This window comes from Muntiacus reevesi, chromosome 17, assembly GCF_963930625.1.
Source record: "Muntiacus reevesi chromosome 17, mMunRee1.1, whole genome shotgun sequence".
NCBI lineage: Eukaryota > Metazoa > Chordata > Mammalia > Artiodactyla > Cervidae > Muntiacus > Muntiacus reevesi.
The window spans coordinates 35,834,688-35,853,309 of NC_089265.1; the positions used below are offsets into that span (position 1 = coordinate 35,834,688).

At 40.6% G+C, this 18,622-nt stretch overlaps 1 protein-coding gene across 2 annotated transcripts in view; it reads left to right on the forward strand.

Annotated features, from left to right (window-relative positions):
* GLDC (glycine decarboxylase) overlaps positions 1-18,622 on the forward strand; it is an 84,880-nt gene that overhangs the window by 12,093 nt on the left and 54,165 nt on the right. For both annotated transcript variants that reach the window (XM_065908155.1, XM_065908156.1), the window contains exons 3-7: positions 7,150-7,285; positions 11,247-11,411; positions 15,317-15,394; positions 16,594-16,741; positions 17,067-17,263. In XM_065908155.1, coding sequence (XP_065764227.1) covers positions 7,150-7,285; positions 11,247-11,411; positions 15,317-15,394; positions 16,594-16,741; positions 17,067-17,263 — 724 coding nt within the window. The remainder of the gene's footprint in view (positions 1-7,149; positions 7,286-11,246; positions 11,412-15,316; positions 15,395-16,593; positions 16,742-17,066; positions 17,264-18,622) is intronic.

An 18,622-nucleotide genomic window follows, 5' to 3' on the forward strand; every position in this document is an offset into this window, starting at 1 on the left:
GGTTATAATTTAGTTGGTGGGATTCTGGGGTGGATTATAAATTTCTCCATATGTCTGTTCTCTTTGTGTATCTCCTGGGTGAGAAGGTAGAACTGTAGGGGCAAAGAGCCATCAGAAACATGGATTGGACACGCGTTGGCTCCTCTAAGCTGGAAGTACTTGACAGAGGGTTCTAATTCCTGAGGGTCATGAGGCGCTAGGTGAGGTTGGGTGTTAATTGGCTGAGCAAGAAGATGGGAAAGAACCTGGCAGGATTGGGGGTGGGGCATCAGACCTGTGTGGTGCTGCCCAGACCACGTCCTGATACATGGGATGGGCTCCCCCCTGCCAGTCTTGCAGAGTTTTCAGTTTAAAGTTTCCATGTCCTTCTGCAGCCCACTCCAGTATTCTTGGGAAATTCCATTGACAGAGGAACCTGGCAGGCTACAGTCCATGGAGTTGCAAAAGAGTCGGACACGACTTAGCGACTGAACGACAGCAAATTCTTCATTTTGCAGAACTTATGGGTTGGTTTACCTTCCTGGACTGAACAGACTGTGGTTGGGCAATTTCTTCACCAGGGAAAGAAACTTGACAGATAAGAGGGAGTAGGGTTTATGGGCTGAGTAAGTGGGGTTAACCTGGCTTAACCCCACTTATTTATGGAGGAGGGAGAAAGGTGACGTTAGAGAAAGGCTGCACATGGGGTTGGAGTTTGAGGGCAAATTCTGGCTTCCACTCAGGAAATCAGAAAATCCCGATATGTGCTATCATCCACGGTTTGTTTATGTTGAATTGAGAGCCCCTGACCTCACCCCATGGTTCCTGAGCAGCTTTGAATCCAGGGATCTACAAGTTGGCAAGAAAATTGCTAAGTCAGTCTCTGTCCTCACATTCTAGCCCCAGCTTTTCCCTGCACCCTCTGGCAGAAAAAGGCCTTTCTGGGCAAATTCAAATATGAGTGTGTTGGTTTTCAGTCCTGCTGATTTCCTTGGAGTCCTTTTCTGAGCATCTTGCCAAGCACATGAAGGGCAGGGCGTGGGAGGATGGCTCTTGCTGGTTGAGTGGCTGCTCCACGCTGGGTGCTGCTGGACTGCGTGGAAAAGGCTCTGAGGACAGCCAGCCACTGCAGGGACTGTAGGTATCTTCACCAGTGTATTTCACAAGGAGGATTTTGTTCTGTGCATAACATTTCGATTTAAAATTTTTGAATAAATAACACAGGCATATTGTCTCGAACTCAAAAGCATGAAAAGATACACAGGGAAAAGCAAGAAGCCTTCTCATTTATCAGTTTCTTAAGCATCATCCCAGAGCTATTCTGTTAACATATAATATGCATATACATTTATTTTTTTAATATAAACGGTAGAATTATATATACTCTGTAATAACTTAGGCATATTATTTTGAGATTGTCTAAAAAAGCAAAAGCAAATCATTTTCCCATATGACTGTGGCAAAAACAATCATCATACTGAGTGTTTGGGGAAAGGGTTAAGAGTGGGGAATAGTGTGTATGTATTTGCATTTGTGTGCGTGTGTTTGTGTGTGTGTGTTGGAGTGTAACAGGTATCTTGACCCATACAGCCTACCTGCTTATTCTAATGACATTTTCTCAGTTTTTGTCAAAGTTCACATATGTGGGAAATTAAAACCTAGACCTAGCAATTTAACAGCTAAATCAGCTTATTTTCTATCAGAAAGTATATTTGGAGTAGTGGTTGGTACAAAGTTCTCCTTGATATTTTAGGTGCAAGTGACAAAGGAAAGGCTCTTCTGTGGGATTATGGAAGGAGGAAGCATTCGTTCTGAATTCTGAGAAGCAGGAACAGTGAGAGACCCACCTGCAGATTCTTGGGGAGTGGTAGCCAGGTCACTGAACTCTGTTCCTGGTACAGTAGGACCAGGGCATTATGCAATGTGCTGAGGTAGAGGAGTAAACAAGGTCAGAAGCAGACATTTATCCCGCAGGAAAAGAACTTGCTGTTCAGATCGCTGAAGGGTTGAGGACTTTCGTGGCTGGGAAGGCACAGGACTGGCTGCTCTGTGGGGCCCTCGGCAGGCATCAGGGTTTTTTGGTTTTGTGTTTTCTTTTTTTTTTTTTTTTTTAATTTTTAATTTTTAAAATTTTTATTTATTTATTTTTTTTTTTTTAGGTTTTGTGTTTTCTATTGGAGTGTAATTGGCTTACAAAGTGGTGTTCGTTTCTGGTGTACAGCAAAGTAATTCAGATACATTTATATCTGTATATGTATGAATTATATTGTTTTTCATGTTCTTTTCCATTATGGTTTGTTATAGGCTATTGAATATTGTTCCCTATGTTAAACAGTAGGACCTCGTTTATCCCTTGAGGTGTTTTTTAATGGACATTCCCTATCTCATTTCCTCCCTGGTTTGTTTCATTGTCCTTCACATTCAGGAATATGGTGGCTGGAACTGGGCCTGTTGACAGGAGGAAGCTGCTTTTGTCAAGTTGGAAGGACAAGAATGAGGAATGTGCGCTGCTTTGGGGTTCACTCTGGGGAGAAGTTGATCTTGTTTCCTCTCCTCTTTGTCCACACAGCTTTCCTTGGGCTGTGCTGCCCAGTATTTGTATGACACAACTGCCTTTTTAAAATGCTTGTCTTACTATATGGGGGGAGAAAGCTGCCACTTTGGAATGAAGCGACCCACGCTATTTTCTCTAGAAAGGAATTCATTTCCAAGGAAGAAAGGAGTATAGATCTGTTGTGAAGTACAATGGGGCACTTTGCATGGTTAGGATTGGGGCTTTTATTTATCATGACCCCAGACTTGCTCTTAGAGACTGTTTCTGCTGAGTTCCATTTCAGGTAGGTTCAGCAGTAGACCGCTGATAGCAGACTTTCCCTTTTTCTCCCCTTTTCTCCAGGCCGGTTGAATCTTGGCATCACTTAACATATTAACTCAAACTCTGGGCTCCTAAATAAATGCACTCACTGAGTTGGCTCTTGTGCTGATTGGACCAAAGTAAGATTTCATTAGTAGGTGTGAGAAATGGTGACCAGTGAACAAACATTAGAAATAATTCAGACACTCACTAAGTTGTGTGTTTGGGAAGTGTTTTTTATTAAATGTGACTGGTAAAGTCTGAGGTCTAGATTTGTTAGATAAAATTGATTTTTATTGAGATACAATTGATTTACAATGTATACAGTAAAGTGATTCAGTTATATATCAATACATATTACTGAGTTCTTTTCCATTATAGATTATTAGAAGACACTGAATATAGTTCCCTGTGCTATACAGTAGGTCCCTGTTGTTCATCTATTTTATATATAGGAAGGTATATCTATTAATCCCCAATTCCCAATTTATCCCCCCTTCTTCTTCTCTTTTTGGTAACTGAAAATTTGTTTTCTGTGTCTATGAGTCTATTTCTCTTCTGTAAATAAGTTCATTTGCATCATTTTTTAAACCACACATATAAGTGATATCATATAGTATTTGTCTTTCTCTTTCTGATTTAGTATGTTAATCTATAGGTGAGGTCTTGATTTTATCACAGTAAGAAGCAGCTTAACTCTGTTCTTCAAGTCACAGACCGTCTTGGCTTCTATCTGGTCATGATGAGCAATGGATGAGTGAATGGTAAAGTTTTCTCAGACCATATAACTTTCAGAAGCATGACCAAGTACTTGCCGCACTCTTGGTGGTTCACCAGTGTCCATTAGCTCGATGTACAAAGACTACTCATTCTATCAACTCACTGTGTTCCCAGTAGAATGTAAAATTGATCATCAAGACCAGGCTATGATGAAGACCAATCAAGGAATACAGTTGTCCCTCAGTATCCAGGAAGGATTGGTTTCTGCCCCCTTCCCCCACCCAACAGTGAGAGACTTTATTTTCTTGGGCTCCAAATTCACTGCAGATGGTGACTGCAGCCATGAAATCAAAAGACACTTGCCCTTTGGAAGAAAAGCTATGACAAACCTAGACAGCATATTAAAAAACAGAGACATTACTTTGCCAACAAAGGTCCATCTAGTCAAAGCTATGGTTTTCCCGGTAGTCATGTATGGATGTGAGAGTTGGACTCGAAAGAAAGCTGAGTGCCAAAGAGTTGATGCTTTTGAACTGTGGTGTTGGAGAAGAGTCTTCAGAGTCCCTTGGACTGCAAGGAGATCAAACCAGTCAATCCTGAAGGAAATCAGTCCTGGATGTTCATTGGGAGGACTGATGCTGAAGCTCCAATATTTGGGTCACCTGATGCAAAGAACTGATTCACTGGAAAAGCCCCTAATGCTGGAAAAGATTGAAGGCAGAAGGAGAAGGGGATGACAGAGGATGAAATGGTTGGATGGCATCACTGACTCGATGGACATGAGTTTGAGCAAGCTCTGGGTGTTGGTTTTGGACAGGAAAGCCTAGTGTGCTGCAGTCCATGCAGTCACAGAGTCGGACGTGACTGAGAGACTGAACTGAACTGAACTACATACAACCGCCCCATATACTTTAAATCATCCCTAGATTGTTTATAATACCTAGTACAATGTAAATGGTATATAAATAGCTGTAATTGCAATGTGAATGCTATCTAAATAGTTGTAAATATGGTGTAAATGATATGTAAATAGGTGCCAACACATGACAAAATCAAATTTTGCTCTTTAGAACTTTCTGAAAAGTTTTTTTTCCGCAAGTTTTTGATTCTTGGTTGAACTCCACAAATTTGGAAGCTGTGGATCCTGGAGGGCGTGCTGTGTTCACATTGGCCCCAAGCTAGTTGGGAACAGAGCCCACAGGAGCTTGGAATGTTTGATCCTGTAGCGATTAGAGTATGTCTGTTACAGGATTAAAAACTTGTATGTCTCAAGTTTGAACATATTTACGCTTCTAACTCTTATCTATAATTAATTATTTTGCTCTTCTTTTATGCTAATTGGCCTCTAAATTTTTTTTCAAGTGTTTTATCCAGGTGTGTAAGATGTTGGCAACTGTGAGTGGTGCTGATATGTATCTGGAGGTCCTGAACTGATGTAGGATGTGGCGGTGGGTCCCTGGCTAGTATAGGGGGTGATGAAGGCATACATGCAGGACAAGACAAGGGAAATAGAAGGCTGTAAGAGGCAGGAGGCTGCAGAACCAATGGACAAGAAAGGCACCGTGCTGTCACTGAGGTTCTTTCACTGGACACATGAACTTGCACTAACATCTTCAGCCCTGCTGGGAGGTAGGGGAGAATGTGTTTTTTTGCAAAAGGAAAAAGTCAGTTTCCTCCACTATTCTAGTTGACAGTTTCAGGTCTCCAGATAAACATCAGCATCTCTCATAGCAGCTCCTAATGTTTTACGTACTTGTCTAGGTTCTAGGGATTAGGACTTCAGCCTATCTTTTTAGAGGGTACAGTTTAACTCACAACACTCCCTGGCCCATCTCCCTCCTGGACTCTTGTGCTGGCCTCTTACTATCTCTCCCTACTTTCAGAGTCTCCCTTCTGACCCATCCACACTACCAGTAGAATCATCTTTATTATGTGGGGAAAAGTTATATTATTCAATACTCTTTGTCTCTCAAAGGTTAACTCTTGATTTGACAAAGTCCTTCAAAGGCTGTTCTCATTTGAGAGCTGGACCTTTTTGTCTTCCTGGCATAATATGAAACAGGGACCTGTCCTCCTTGCACAGTATCTTAATTGAAGCTGGCCTTGCTGAGTTGGGTGTCTGCCAGGCACTACTAATTAATCTCCCTTCCTACTGGTCTTCTCAATCACTGTACCCTAAGAAGACTTTGGAAAGTGATTGCATTTCTTGCATGCCTAAGGGTACTGTACTTAGGTATCTCCTCAGATACTGTTTTATTGTATGTTCACTTTTATGTCCTAAACTTTCAGTGGAAGAAGGCAAGATTGTCCATCATAAGGCAGTTGGGTTATATTTACTCATGAAACTGATACTTACAAACTGATACTTCTCTCTTTTATTAGCCTAGTCTGACAAAATGACACATCTCTAGTGAATTTATTTACTGTGAAAACAAATGGGATGGGAGGGCACGGCCAAGGGTGAAAATGTTTTCATTGAGGATAAAGGAGGATTAATGAGAATAATAGTCACTTAGAGTTCAGTAGAATTAAAATATTGGGAAGCATTTTCCTAGCCAGTTTGCCATCTTAGATGGCTGTGCCTAGATTTGTAACAATAAAATCAATAAATTCCAAGACTTAGTGACTGAGTCCCTAAGATTTTAAAGAGGGCAGACATTTGCCTAAGTAGCTAAATCTCAGTTAAACTTTAGTAGCTATATGCGTATGATCTAACTATTTGCATAGGGGCAGGGGAAGAAGCATGTAGGTCATCTGTATCTAGAAAGTAGCTTTCAGTGTAAGTGCTATAAATGTAGGAGAGCACAGTCTGGCCCATCGGGGAAAGTATTGACGTTGGAGTTCAACTTGGTAGTTAATTTAAAGCTGCATAGCCTTAGGTGAGTGATCCTCTTCAAGCCTCAGTTTCCAGAGCTACGTGAAAGGCATTTGGTACAATTCCTGGCAAAGAGTAAGTGCTTAAAATGTCAGATGCAATTATTATTTTGTTATTATATGAATGACCCAAAACAGGGTCTTGCCTGCATCTGAGAACTTTTATAATTACTCCTTAATTACCTTCGTGCCTTAAGGAAAATGCTGGTTAAAATTGCACGTGGTTCTTTTATTATAATCGATATTTTCTTGGTTGAGTGAAGGGTCTTTTATAAGTTATAGCTATAAGTGATCAGCTGCTTATAAAAGACCCTTCATATGTGTTATTTAAGAGTTACCAACTATTGGCATAAGGCAACTTAAAAGGGTAAATACTATTTGCTAAGAGCAGAAATTTTATTTAGTGTAAATAAAACATGTGAAGGGAGCAGAAAAAACGTGGAATGAGGCAAGTGTTAAAAATTGAGAAATTCTGACAAACAACACCAAAAAAAGAAGAGCCACAAAAAACTCTAAAGAGTAACTCAAGGCTGTGTGGCAATTTTTTTTTTCCCAGATTTCCGCATCTAGTTCTTAGTGTTGCTAAGAGGATGATGCTTATATTTTCCATATAGCTGTTCTCCTCATGTCAATATTGAAAAAAATTAGGGCTTTAAACTATACCTAGAGCTCTCTTTTGAGATGTTTTCTCTCTCTAACATTTCTTTCTTTCCCACAATCAGGTGAAAATGAAATCCTTGCAACTCTGCATGCCATTTCCAACAAGAATCAGATCTGGAGATCGTATATTGGCATGGGCTATTATAACTGCTCAGTACCACAGACAATTTTGCGGAACTTACTGGAGAACCCAGGATGGTAATGTATTTCTCGATAAGAAACACGAGTGCTGTGATTTGATTTGCATGACTCTTCTGTGCCCCAGCTTCTCCCACTCCCCGCCAAAGTCTCCGAACTTGCCATTGTGTGTTGCTCAGGGCACAGGCTAGACTGGGTGGGAAGCACAGCATCTTTGTGTCTTTTGTCTGCTTTTGCATAAGCACACAGGTCGTGCTGGTTGGTGCGGACGTTTGTCCTAGATACAGTGATTCACGTCCCGTCGTTAGAGGAGCCAGATCTGGCCTAATCACTCCTGCATTGCTGTTAGTTTCAGTATGGTTCATTTCTTTATTAATAGAAGAACAGGAGTAAACTGTCCAAGAACTAGTGTTTTTGCTAAGTGTGTGTGTGCATGCATGCACACGCGGAAGTATTTGTATTGCTGAGGGCTTCGTTTCCACTGGGGTATTGGTGAAAGTTTGGATGGTAAACTCTGAGTTTGATTTCGAAAGCAAATGGCCTGTCTCCTCCTCCTTACAAAGCAAGCCTCAAGAGTACATGAATGGACTGCACATTCCAGCCGTCTGAATAGTGGCCGGCAGTCTCGGCTCTTGGTGGCCGAACAGAACACTGGCCATATAGCTTCCTGGCTGTGAGCGGGTGTGTTCATTTACTTTAGAGCCACCAGAGTTTTGAGAGGCGGACAGTGCTGTTCGCTTTTCAGTCCTGGTTTTGGGGTGATTTTAAGTATTGTTCCTTTGTATTCTCCAAAAGCTGATTTGAACCAGAGGGTGATACTGGCCCTCGCCAGCCAGGACAGGGCGGGCTGTGCACATGAGGGTGGGTAGACTTCACATTATCACCCTTCTGAATGGTTGTCATAGAGATGGAACCAACAAATTCCGCTGACGTGAGGTGAAAATAAATGAGTAACATAGCCTCCAGAGAATACAAACATTTGGGCTCTTACAAGAAAATTTACATTAGGCTTAGATTATACTTTATGGGATCTACTTTTGAAATTTTCAGTTGTTGATAATATCAATTAACTAATATCAAAGCATGTACATTTTCCTTGTGACTGTTTCTGTTTTGTATAATGTTGGCACTGGAAATGAATGAAAGAATCTCATGAATGTATGTCCTACTGCAATTCCCTCCCCCCACCTCCAGTTTTTTGGTCACAATCATAAAGAATGCTGATTATTTTGGAATAAATGTTAATGCCATGTTGAATGTATCAAGCATCCTTTTTAAACAGGACAGAACGCCTTCTTGGATATGCAGATACTTTTTGTTTTTTAATATTCAGATACATCTAGGAAGAGAAATCAACTGAGTTAAAATCAGTTGGAACATAGAAATTGTAGATCACAGATGTTTTCTTGATCGCTGGTTGCCTGAAGCAACTAAACCCTTTTATGTAGGATGGCAGGCCCTGTGCTAGCATTTTTCTCCTGAAATGAGGGTTTATTTAGTGTCTCCAGGCTTGAGACTCACCCATCTGAGTTCATTAATAAATAATTTTTAAGACTATTTATGCCTGTTTAGTAGTGTTAAAAAAAGGTGTGGACAATAAAAGAAGTTTACAAGTAAAAGTAGTAGGATCATATAATTATCATCTTTGCAAGCAAATAATTTTAAAGCTTTCAGCTTTTAGCAATGCTAATTAGCATCAGCCTAAGCTTAGACTTAGAGCAAGGAGAAAAAAGGCTGAGCAAGGGAGGGGAAACATCACATCCCAAAGTCTGTTAGCCAAGGATTAGTACCGTCTTAGGTATGAAGGACTGTGCTTGGGAGGTTTGGGGCTTTTTCCTACAGGTGATTGGGAACCCATCCCCATTCGAGCAGCAAAGTTAAACACATATTTGCACCAGAAATATTTGATAATTTCCTGTTTTAAGCACTGTGCTAGGCTAGTAAGACAACAAAGAAATGGGTGGATATAGGATGACACAAAGAGCATGCATAACGTAATCATCAAAAAAAAAGATAGTGAACATGTTCCCAACACACAGAAGATAGTTAATAAATAGTAGCCAATGGCTTTAATATTTAGAACATAACAAATAAAAAGAAAGTAAAGATTACATTAATCTTTCCACCCAGAAAAAAGTACTGTTTACATTTTGGTTCACACATTTCTATAAATTTACAAAACCAGGATTGTGGTATCTTATATTTTACTTTTTAAATTAATGTATCATGAACATCTTCTAGTCAGGAAATCTTTTATATATCCTTTTCACAACCCATAGTGTTCTATGCATGTTCTCTGATTTATTTAATCATTGTCCTTTTAGTAGACAGTCTGTTGCTCATTTTTCAATATTATATTCAGTGCTGTGATGGATTCTTTGGATGGGCTGGCTGATACATGTATATGCTTGGTTTTGTGTGTGTGTGCATGTGTGTGTGTGTCTAATTGTGTGTCTGTCTGCATGTCAAATAATGATAGTAAAGTGAAAATTTCATGTTAGCAGGCAATTTAAGCATATGTCTTTGTGTTGCAGACACATGTGTGAAGATCTATGTATGAAGATCTTATCTGATCTGAGATCACAATTGCCCCTTGTTGATGCCTTTTGTGTAACCCCATTTCTGCTCAGATTCCCTTTCTACTTTGTCTACATGATGTATTGTGTGCCTCATTTATTCCAGTTCACCAGCCACTTAGAATCTGGCAAACTGATTTACAGTTGCTAAGCTAGGCTGTTCAAGGAATTAATTGAAGCAAAAATGTACTCTGCTGTAAAAACAGTGTGTACAGAACACACACGAACACACACACTACTATACCAATGAACATCTCAGGGAAATTATTTCAATGTCTTAATGTTGTACTGCTTGGTAAGATAAGCTCCCCCACTCTCTCCTCCCTCAGAGGTAAGAAGACATTGATTTCAAATCCTTACCAAAAAAAAAAAAAAAAACAACAGATGGGAATACCCTGAGTGTGATTACCATCAGGAAAGAAAGGAAAACACTCTTCAGGCTTGGAGGAATGAAAACGAGAGACAGGAAGCAATGCTAATCACGTGTGGGAACATGGACTCCAGTCTGACACACTTTGGTAGTACAGTGAATGGATTCTTGATGAAAAGATCCCTCTGTCCCAGGTCTTCAGCCATCCTCTCCTCTCTCATTTTATTTCAAATGTTTATCACTCTGAAATGATTTCATGTATTTTATCTCTCCCCGCTATAATACTTTCCTTGAGATCAGAGGCTGTTACCCATCTTGCTTTTGATGCGTCACCTGAACTTATCATAGTTTTTGGCACTTAGTGGGCATGTAGCACATATTTGTGGGATGAGTAAATAAATGAAGGAATGATAAAAAGGGATGAAGGCACTAGGTGGGTTAACTCACATACCTGAAGACATATTTTTGGCTAATAGCTGGAGGATATAAGATTAAAATTCATGTCTATACAGCCTTCTAACTATTTGCATTCTTGAATTTTGATACCTATGGTGTTAACTCCCATAGACTTCTAATAACTGGAGAGTGACAATTCTTAAATTGACCTCTATTAATTTTTTTAGGTGCACATAGGACTTCTGGTTAGTATGAACAAAACTGCTCCCCTCCAAAGCCAAAAGTCTTGAGTATTAGATATTAGATTCTTGAACCATGATTGAGGTGAGCTTTTTTCTAGAATTCTGTTTCTAATACCATAGATAGGCCCAAGTGGATTTTAAGAGCCAGTTTGCAGTAAAACACATACTTATGATAAGATCCTTGAAATGTAAATATAAGATGACATACTTGGATAGAAAAGTATGTACTGATGATCCCCAACCAAAGGATAAGTATTATCACCATGATTTAATTCCAAGCTTCCTTACAGAAGACAAAAAGTAAGCTTATCTATGTATTACATCATTCTCAAGAGAGGAAAACTTAGTTTTCAGATACCTAATTCTAAAATGAATGCATTTTGTGAATCTGAATAGTGGATTCACAGTTTGGACATAGCCTTTTGTGTCCCTTACAGGATCACCCAGTATACTCCGTACCAGCCAGAGGTGTCTCAGGGGAGACTGGAGAGTTTACTCAACTATCAGACCATGGTGTGTGACATCACAGGCTTGGACATGGCTAATGCATCCCTGCTGGATGAGGCCACCGCGGCTGCAGAGGCAATGCAGCTCTGCCACAGGTGAGAGGTCCAGGGCGAGGGACATCGGCCAGTCTCACCACTGCTGTGTGGGTGCGGCTTCCCCTGTCCACCCCCCAACACAGATGGGTATGAGATACATTACATCAGTATCATTATACAAGTTAGTTGAGATAATAAAAAGATAGAAAATATAGTGCCTTTAAAAAGCCACTGCTGTTCATTGTTTAACATTATATTCTTAAGAAAGACATTTTGCTCGTCACATACATAGTGTTGTTCAGGGATGTTACAGCAGCTCTGAGGTAGCATCACGGACTGATGCCCTCCTCTCGGGCTCATCTTCAGTGTGAGGCTTTCATCCTGTAGATGGAAGAAAAGGATACAACCTGAAACTTGCAAGTTAAGTTTTATCCAGGGATCTTACTGAGGACAATAGTCACAGAGACAGTCTCTCATACAGCTCTGAGGAACTGCTGCTGAGAGGTCAGGAAGGAGCCAGAATATGTAGGAACTTTTTGCTGGGGGAAGAAAATCCCATGTAGTCGAACATCCAAAGATTACTGCAAATCAGAAAGAACAGACGTCTCAGGTTAATGATGTTAATGCTTTTCAGTGTATGGGGAGATGCAAGAATCTGGGCTCATTGAAGTTATTCCTTAGAAGTGCTTCTTAACTATCTTAGGTCAGTCTCCAAAGCATGTAATATTTCCTGTTTTTCTCCATCCTGAACTCCTCTCGGTGCACCATCAATGGGCAGCTACAGTGCCTAGTGGCTTCATCCTTGCAGAGCTGGAATGACAGGCAGCATTCTTTGTTTACTGCAGTGGTAGGCAATGGCCCCTGTCTACAGTCCTCCCGATCACAAGACGACTTGCTGGAGCTCTAGCCACGATGTCTGCATTCAGGAAGAAGTAAAGGGCACTTCTAGCGAATTAAGCCAGTAGTATTTTGGAAGCCCCTACTTAACAATTTACTTAGTTTCATTGACCACCCCTACATGCAAGTCACCTGGGGAAATGAAGCTTTTTCAGATGGGCACATTGTTGCCCTTTACATACAGAGTTTCTGTTATCATGGTTAACAGGGAGAATGCCTAGCAATCTGTGATGTAACATGTAATTAAGTATCACTCTCTTTTTTTTTTTTTCAATTTTATTTTATTTTTTCATTTATTTTTATTAGTTGGAAGCTAATTACTTTACAATATTGTAGTGGGTTTTGCCATACATTGACATGAATCAGCCATGGGTTTACATGTGTTCCCCATCCCAATCCCCCCTCCCGCCTCCCTCCCCACCCCATCCCTCTGGGTCTTCCCAGTGCACCAGCCCTGAGCACTTGTCTCTTGCATCCAACTTGGGCTGGTGATCTGTTTCACCCTTGACAGTATACTTGTTTCCATGCTATTCTCTCAGAACATCCCACCCTCACCTTCTCCCACGGAGTCCAAAAGTCTGTTCTGTACATCTGTGTCTCTTTTTATGTTTTGCATATAGGGTTATCGTTACCATCTTTTTAAATTCCATATATATGCATTAGTATACTGTATTGGTCTTTATCTTTCTGGCTTACTTCACTCTGTATAATGGGCTCCAGTTTCATCCATCTCATTAGAACTGATTCAAATGAATTCTTTTTAACGGCTGAGTAATATTCCATGGTGTATATATACCACAGCTTCCTTATCCATTCGTCTACTGATGGGCATCTAGGTTGCTTTCATGTCCTGGCTATTATAAACAGTGCTGCCATGAACATTGGGGTGCATGTGTCTCTTTCAGATCTGGTTTCCTTGGTGTGTATGCCCAGGAGTGGGATTGCTGGGTCATATGGCAGTTCTATTTCCAGTTTTTTACGGAATCTCCACACTGTTCTCCATAGTGGCTGTACTAGTTTGCATTCCCACCAACAGTGAAAGAGGGTTCCCTTTTCTCCACACCCTCTCCAGCATTTATTGCTTGTAGACTTCTGGATAGCAGCCATCCTGACTGGCGTGTAATGATACCTCATTGTGGTTTTGATGTGCATTTCTGTGATAATGAGTGATGTTGAGCACCTTTTCATGTGTTTGTTAGCCATCTGTATGTCTTCTTTGGAGAAATGTCTGTTTAGTTCTTTGGCCCATTTTTTGGTTGGGTCATTTATTTTTCTGGAATTGAGCTGCCGGAGTTGCTCGTATATTTTTATCACTCTCTTTTATGATGAATTTCTTCTCAGGTTATATTTGATGTTTTATAGCTTGTTTTCTTTTTCTATTTCACAATATTTTGGGGAACATTTCCCATTTCTTTAGTGAGTTTTCTAACTATGGCTTTTATTGTGGCAGTTTTATGTAACCTCACCTCTATTGTTACACACTGTTTGTCCCCATTTTTCACTGATATTTGATATTTTTATGCATCTTTAGGATAAATCTTTGTCAGAAATTCTGATTATTTTCTGAGGACACATTTTCAGAAGCACAGTTGCTGGGTCATGGTTAACTTTGGTTAACATTTAGTTAACAGCTGTTCTCCAGCTCCTCGCCTTCTTTCATTCTTTGCTTTGTGAATACTTTTGAGTTTAACTTCCTTCCGGGTAGATTCTCATGTGGATTGTCATCTGGTAGGGAAATGTGCCCACATTGATGGTGTGTCTGTCTGAGGTTTTGGGGTGCTGGCCCTAGTCCACTGGGTGACTGCAGTGGCTGATAGCTTGATCCTAGTAGAACTGGGGGGCAAGGTTCTTTTTTTATACTCTAAATGCCCATGTAAGTCTCCTTCTTGGCTTCTAGAGGCTTGATGAGTGGTTAAATTGGTTCTGGTACCAATTCCAGTCAGGGAGGGGGTTTCTTCTCACACCAGCAAACAAACACCCACTGGTGTCTGAGAATTCAATTCTCACAGCACCTACCTGGAGATAGCATCAGATTCCACAGGTTCATGGATCAGATTTATAAGACTGCACCCCACCCCTCTGCCCCTGCCCGAATTCAGATGCAAGTCACAAGCCCAGGTTAATCTTTGTGCTCTGACCAGCTGGCTATAGATGAGGGTTCCAACAGCCACTTCTGACTCAGGATGCCAATCTCAAGTCCAGGTTGTATTCAACCCACAGGGTTTTCATGATCCCCTCCTAAGTTTCCTTTAAATTTACTAGAGTGGCTCACTGAACTCAGAGAAACATTTTACTTACTAGAAGCAGTGTATTAGCAAATGACATAACTCAGGAATAGCCAGACAGGAGGTCTGCATAGGCCTAGGTATGCTGAAAGGGTTCAGAGCTTCCATGCTGCCTCAGGGTCACCCATTCTTCCCAGATCTCCGCATGTTCACTGATTCAGAAGTTCCCTGAATCCCATCCTTTTCCTTTGAATGAGGACACTTGGTTTAGATAATCTATAAATATTCCTTTGGGACTTCCCTGATGGCTCAGTGGTAAAGAATCTGCCTGCCAATGTGGGAGATGTGGTTTTGACTCCTGGGTTGGGAAGATCCCCTGGAGAAGGAAATTACAACCCACTCCAGATTCTTGCCTGGGAAATTCCATGGACAGAGGAGCCTGTCAGGCTATAGGCCATGTGGTGACAAAAAATCCAACACAACAGAGCAACTCAACAGCAACAAATGCTCTTTTGGCAATAAAATTCACAAATGTTTTTATTTAGAAGACTTAGTTTCTTGTTTCTACTTGTACCTAATTACTACCCTTTTGTTTCTTTTTCCTCACAGTATGTTTTTAAAAATTTAAATCAGTTCAAGATTGATTTTGCTAAATAGGGTTAGAATTTGAATTGGATTTCAGTGCAATTCTGATTAGGAAACATTACCATTAGTTATTCGTGACTGATAACTTTTTATTCTATGCTCAGGCTTTCCTTTAGTACCATATCTTTTTTTGCATTCTTAGAAGATACTCTGATCTCTTTAATGTTCATGTTTGAATGCGGTTTTTCTTTTTAACAGGCAGAACAAGAGGAGGAAGTTTTTTGTTGACCCCCGTTGCCACCCACAAACAATTGCTGTCGTCCAAACTCGAGCCAAGTAATTAATTTTATTTGTATTTTGAACTAGGGGATAATATTATGCTTATCTCTGTTGTTTCTTCCTCTTATTTCCAAAGTGATTGGAGGTGAACCTGGTTTAAGCTGGGGTTGTTGAGTTTTATTTTCCCTCCCACTTTCTTCCCATGATCTTATTGGTAAGTAAACCTTTTCAGAATTTAGGGGAAAATACACAGTGGATTTGATTGCCTTTGCTTTTTATTAAGTTACCACATTTTTTTGTCTTCTTTTTGTAAAAAGAAGATTAAGAACATCAAAGTAATTTCAACAGTGTTTTGAAAAGTTTGAAAAGCACAGAGTAAAAGTGGAACTCTCACACACTGTCGTAATTTTGTATATACTCCTACAAACATGACTCTTGTCTGAAATTCCTACAAACACAGCTCCTAGGAATCTACATAATACCTAGGGTTAGTACAATGTAGATGAAAGCACATTTTTTTAATCGCTGTAATGAAATAAAACAAACACAACACAGCTGCCACACGTGGGTGTGTTTATTTGCTTTCTCCTTGTGAAAGCCTTTCCCCTGAACCCATACCACCATTCCTTCAGAAGTGGTTTTCTAACATGATAGAAATTAGATAGTTACAAGAACTAAGGAAGGTTTTCTTCCTTGTCTTACTGAGATTTCCATTCACCTAAGGCCCATTTGGCTCAGCTGGTAAAGAATCTGCCTGCAATGTGGTAGACCTGGGTTTGATCCCTGGGTTGGGAAGATCCCCTGGAGAAGGGCAAGGCTACCCACTCCAGTATCCTGGCCTGGAGAATTTCGTGGACTTTACAGTCCATGGGGTCATGAAGAGTTGGACACGACTAAGACACTTTCACTGAGGCCCATCTAAGGTCAAGGTAGCGACGGCTCTTCCATCACTGGTGTTGGTTCTATAGCCATAAGAAGTCATGTTCCTGCTCTTGTCCCAGGAGCATGTTCTGATAGGAGAGGGGGAGAAGAGCAGAGGGACAGAAGAGAGAAACAAGCTGAGCTGTTGGATGCGTATGAGCCAGGGAGAAGCACTGTTTACTGAAGGGCCAGGTGTGGAATGGGGGTGTATGTGTGCATGTTGGGATGGGGTAGGGAGTGGGGCACTGAGGAAGGACACCGAATATGACTCTCTAACTGTAGGTAATTTGATTTTCCCTGTAAACCAAAAACATGGTGGTTCTTTGTCTTTCCAGGTATTCTGGAGTCCTCATTGAGCTGAAGTTACCCCATGAAATGGACTTCAGCCGCAAAGATGTCAGTGGAGTGCTGTTCCAGTACCCAGACACTGAGGGGAAGGTGGAGGACTTCACGGAGCTAGTAGAGAGAGCCCACGAGGCTGGGGTAGGAGAGCCTTTCCTTGTGGGGGTCCATGGAGGAGTGTCTAAACTTTGAATGACTATTGTTATTCTTTAGGTGTGTTTTAATTTCCACACCTTAATCACCTAGTATGGTAAACCTGCCTCCTTTCTTCAAGTTTGCTTTCTTTGCTGGCTCCTGGCACATAGTAGACACTCAGTAAATATTTTAAATGAATGAATGAGTAAACACATTTCCCGGGGTACAAACCAACTCTGCCAGTCTGCCTGTAATGGAGATAATTTGATACTCTCCCACTATTCTCAGGGAAGGCCACGACCTTTTCCATTTTCTCTTATTTCCTTTCTAGAGCTTGGCCTGCTGTGCTACTGACCTTTTAGCCCTGTGCATCCTGAGGCCTCCTGGAGAATTTGGGGTAGACATCGCCCTGGGCAGCTCACAGAGATTTGGGGTGCCTCTGGGCTATGGTGGACCACATGCAGCCTTTTTTGCTGTCAGAGAAAACTTGGTGAGGATGATGCCTGGAAGAATGGTGGGGGTAACGAGGTAAAGCAGCTCATGCTTTTTCCATTTTACTGTGGTTGTGGTTTTCCCTGCTCCTTCTCTTGCTCACAAAAGTCGATGATTTCTCTTGGAATTTAACAGGGTCATTTTGGGTCAATTAAGGAAATATAGAACATAGAGTCAGAAGAGAGAACATATTTAGGATACTAATGTTTGGGGTATAAGTGCCATATCTACCCCCTAACCCATCCCAACACACACACACCATTCTCCTATATTTAGCTCTCAAATGCCATGTACCTTTTCTCAAATGCCATGCATTTGTGCATATTTGGAAAAGTATGCATGCAATGTATAACATATTTGTACTGAAGTTATAGAAATGAATTTATTTAGGTCGATGAAAGCCTTGAAAGACTGAATATTTTAGGTGTGTTCTATATCTAACTAGTCTCTTTCTTGAAAGGATTAGCTTGCCATGTGGCTGTGTAAAGACAAGTGCAGTAAGAGACTATTATGCACACATAGAGTGTTTCCCACATTCTTTCCTAGGGGCCTGCCCCTTGGCTATTTGAGTAATTTCCAAATGTACTTCCTTTTAAAGTATTTTTCAAAGATATCTGTTTATGTATTTGGTTGCATCGAGTCTTAGCTGCAGCACTGAGATCTTCAGTTGTGTCGTGTGGGATCTTGCTGCAGCGCGTGGGGTCAATAGTTGCGGTGCATGGGTTTAGTTGCTCCATGGCACGTGGGGTCTTAGTTCCCCAACCAGGGATTGAGCCCAAGTCCTCTGCATTGCAAGGCAAATTCTTAACCACTGGACCACCAGGGAAGTCCCTCTGAATATACTTTCTTGAGTGCTTCTCACAGCTGAAGATCATCAGGTTAAGAACTTAGATGAGTTCCATGATTATTACTGTGGAGATTTAGCATATTATTTTTGACCTTTCATAAAAATTGGATTATTAATGTAAGTGAATAGTCTGCATTAGTGCTTGATGTGGTGGTGATGAGAAGTTTTGAAATACTTTCATTTTGTCACATAATAGCAAAAGGCACTTTGCTTTTTAATGTAAAAACGATATTTTCTTTAGGTATTTTTACATTAGCTTTTTTCAGTGATGTCTCTTCACCAGATGAGATGAGGCAGAGGTTTTCTGATTTTAAAAGAATTTCATATATCAGTTACTATCTTCTGATTTTGGTATTGAACTTCTGACCTTTTTGGAAAGTGGACCAAAGAGTTGATGAAATAGAAGATAAGACTGCTGAATCTCTGTGTTTATCTAGATTTTTAATTGCATTAAGAAAGAAGAGATTTTATTAGAGACAAGTGGTAAGATTATTAACTTTATTTATAGCAACATAGTTGCTCAGATTTCTGGTATAAAAATTGTTTCC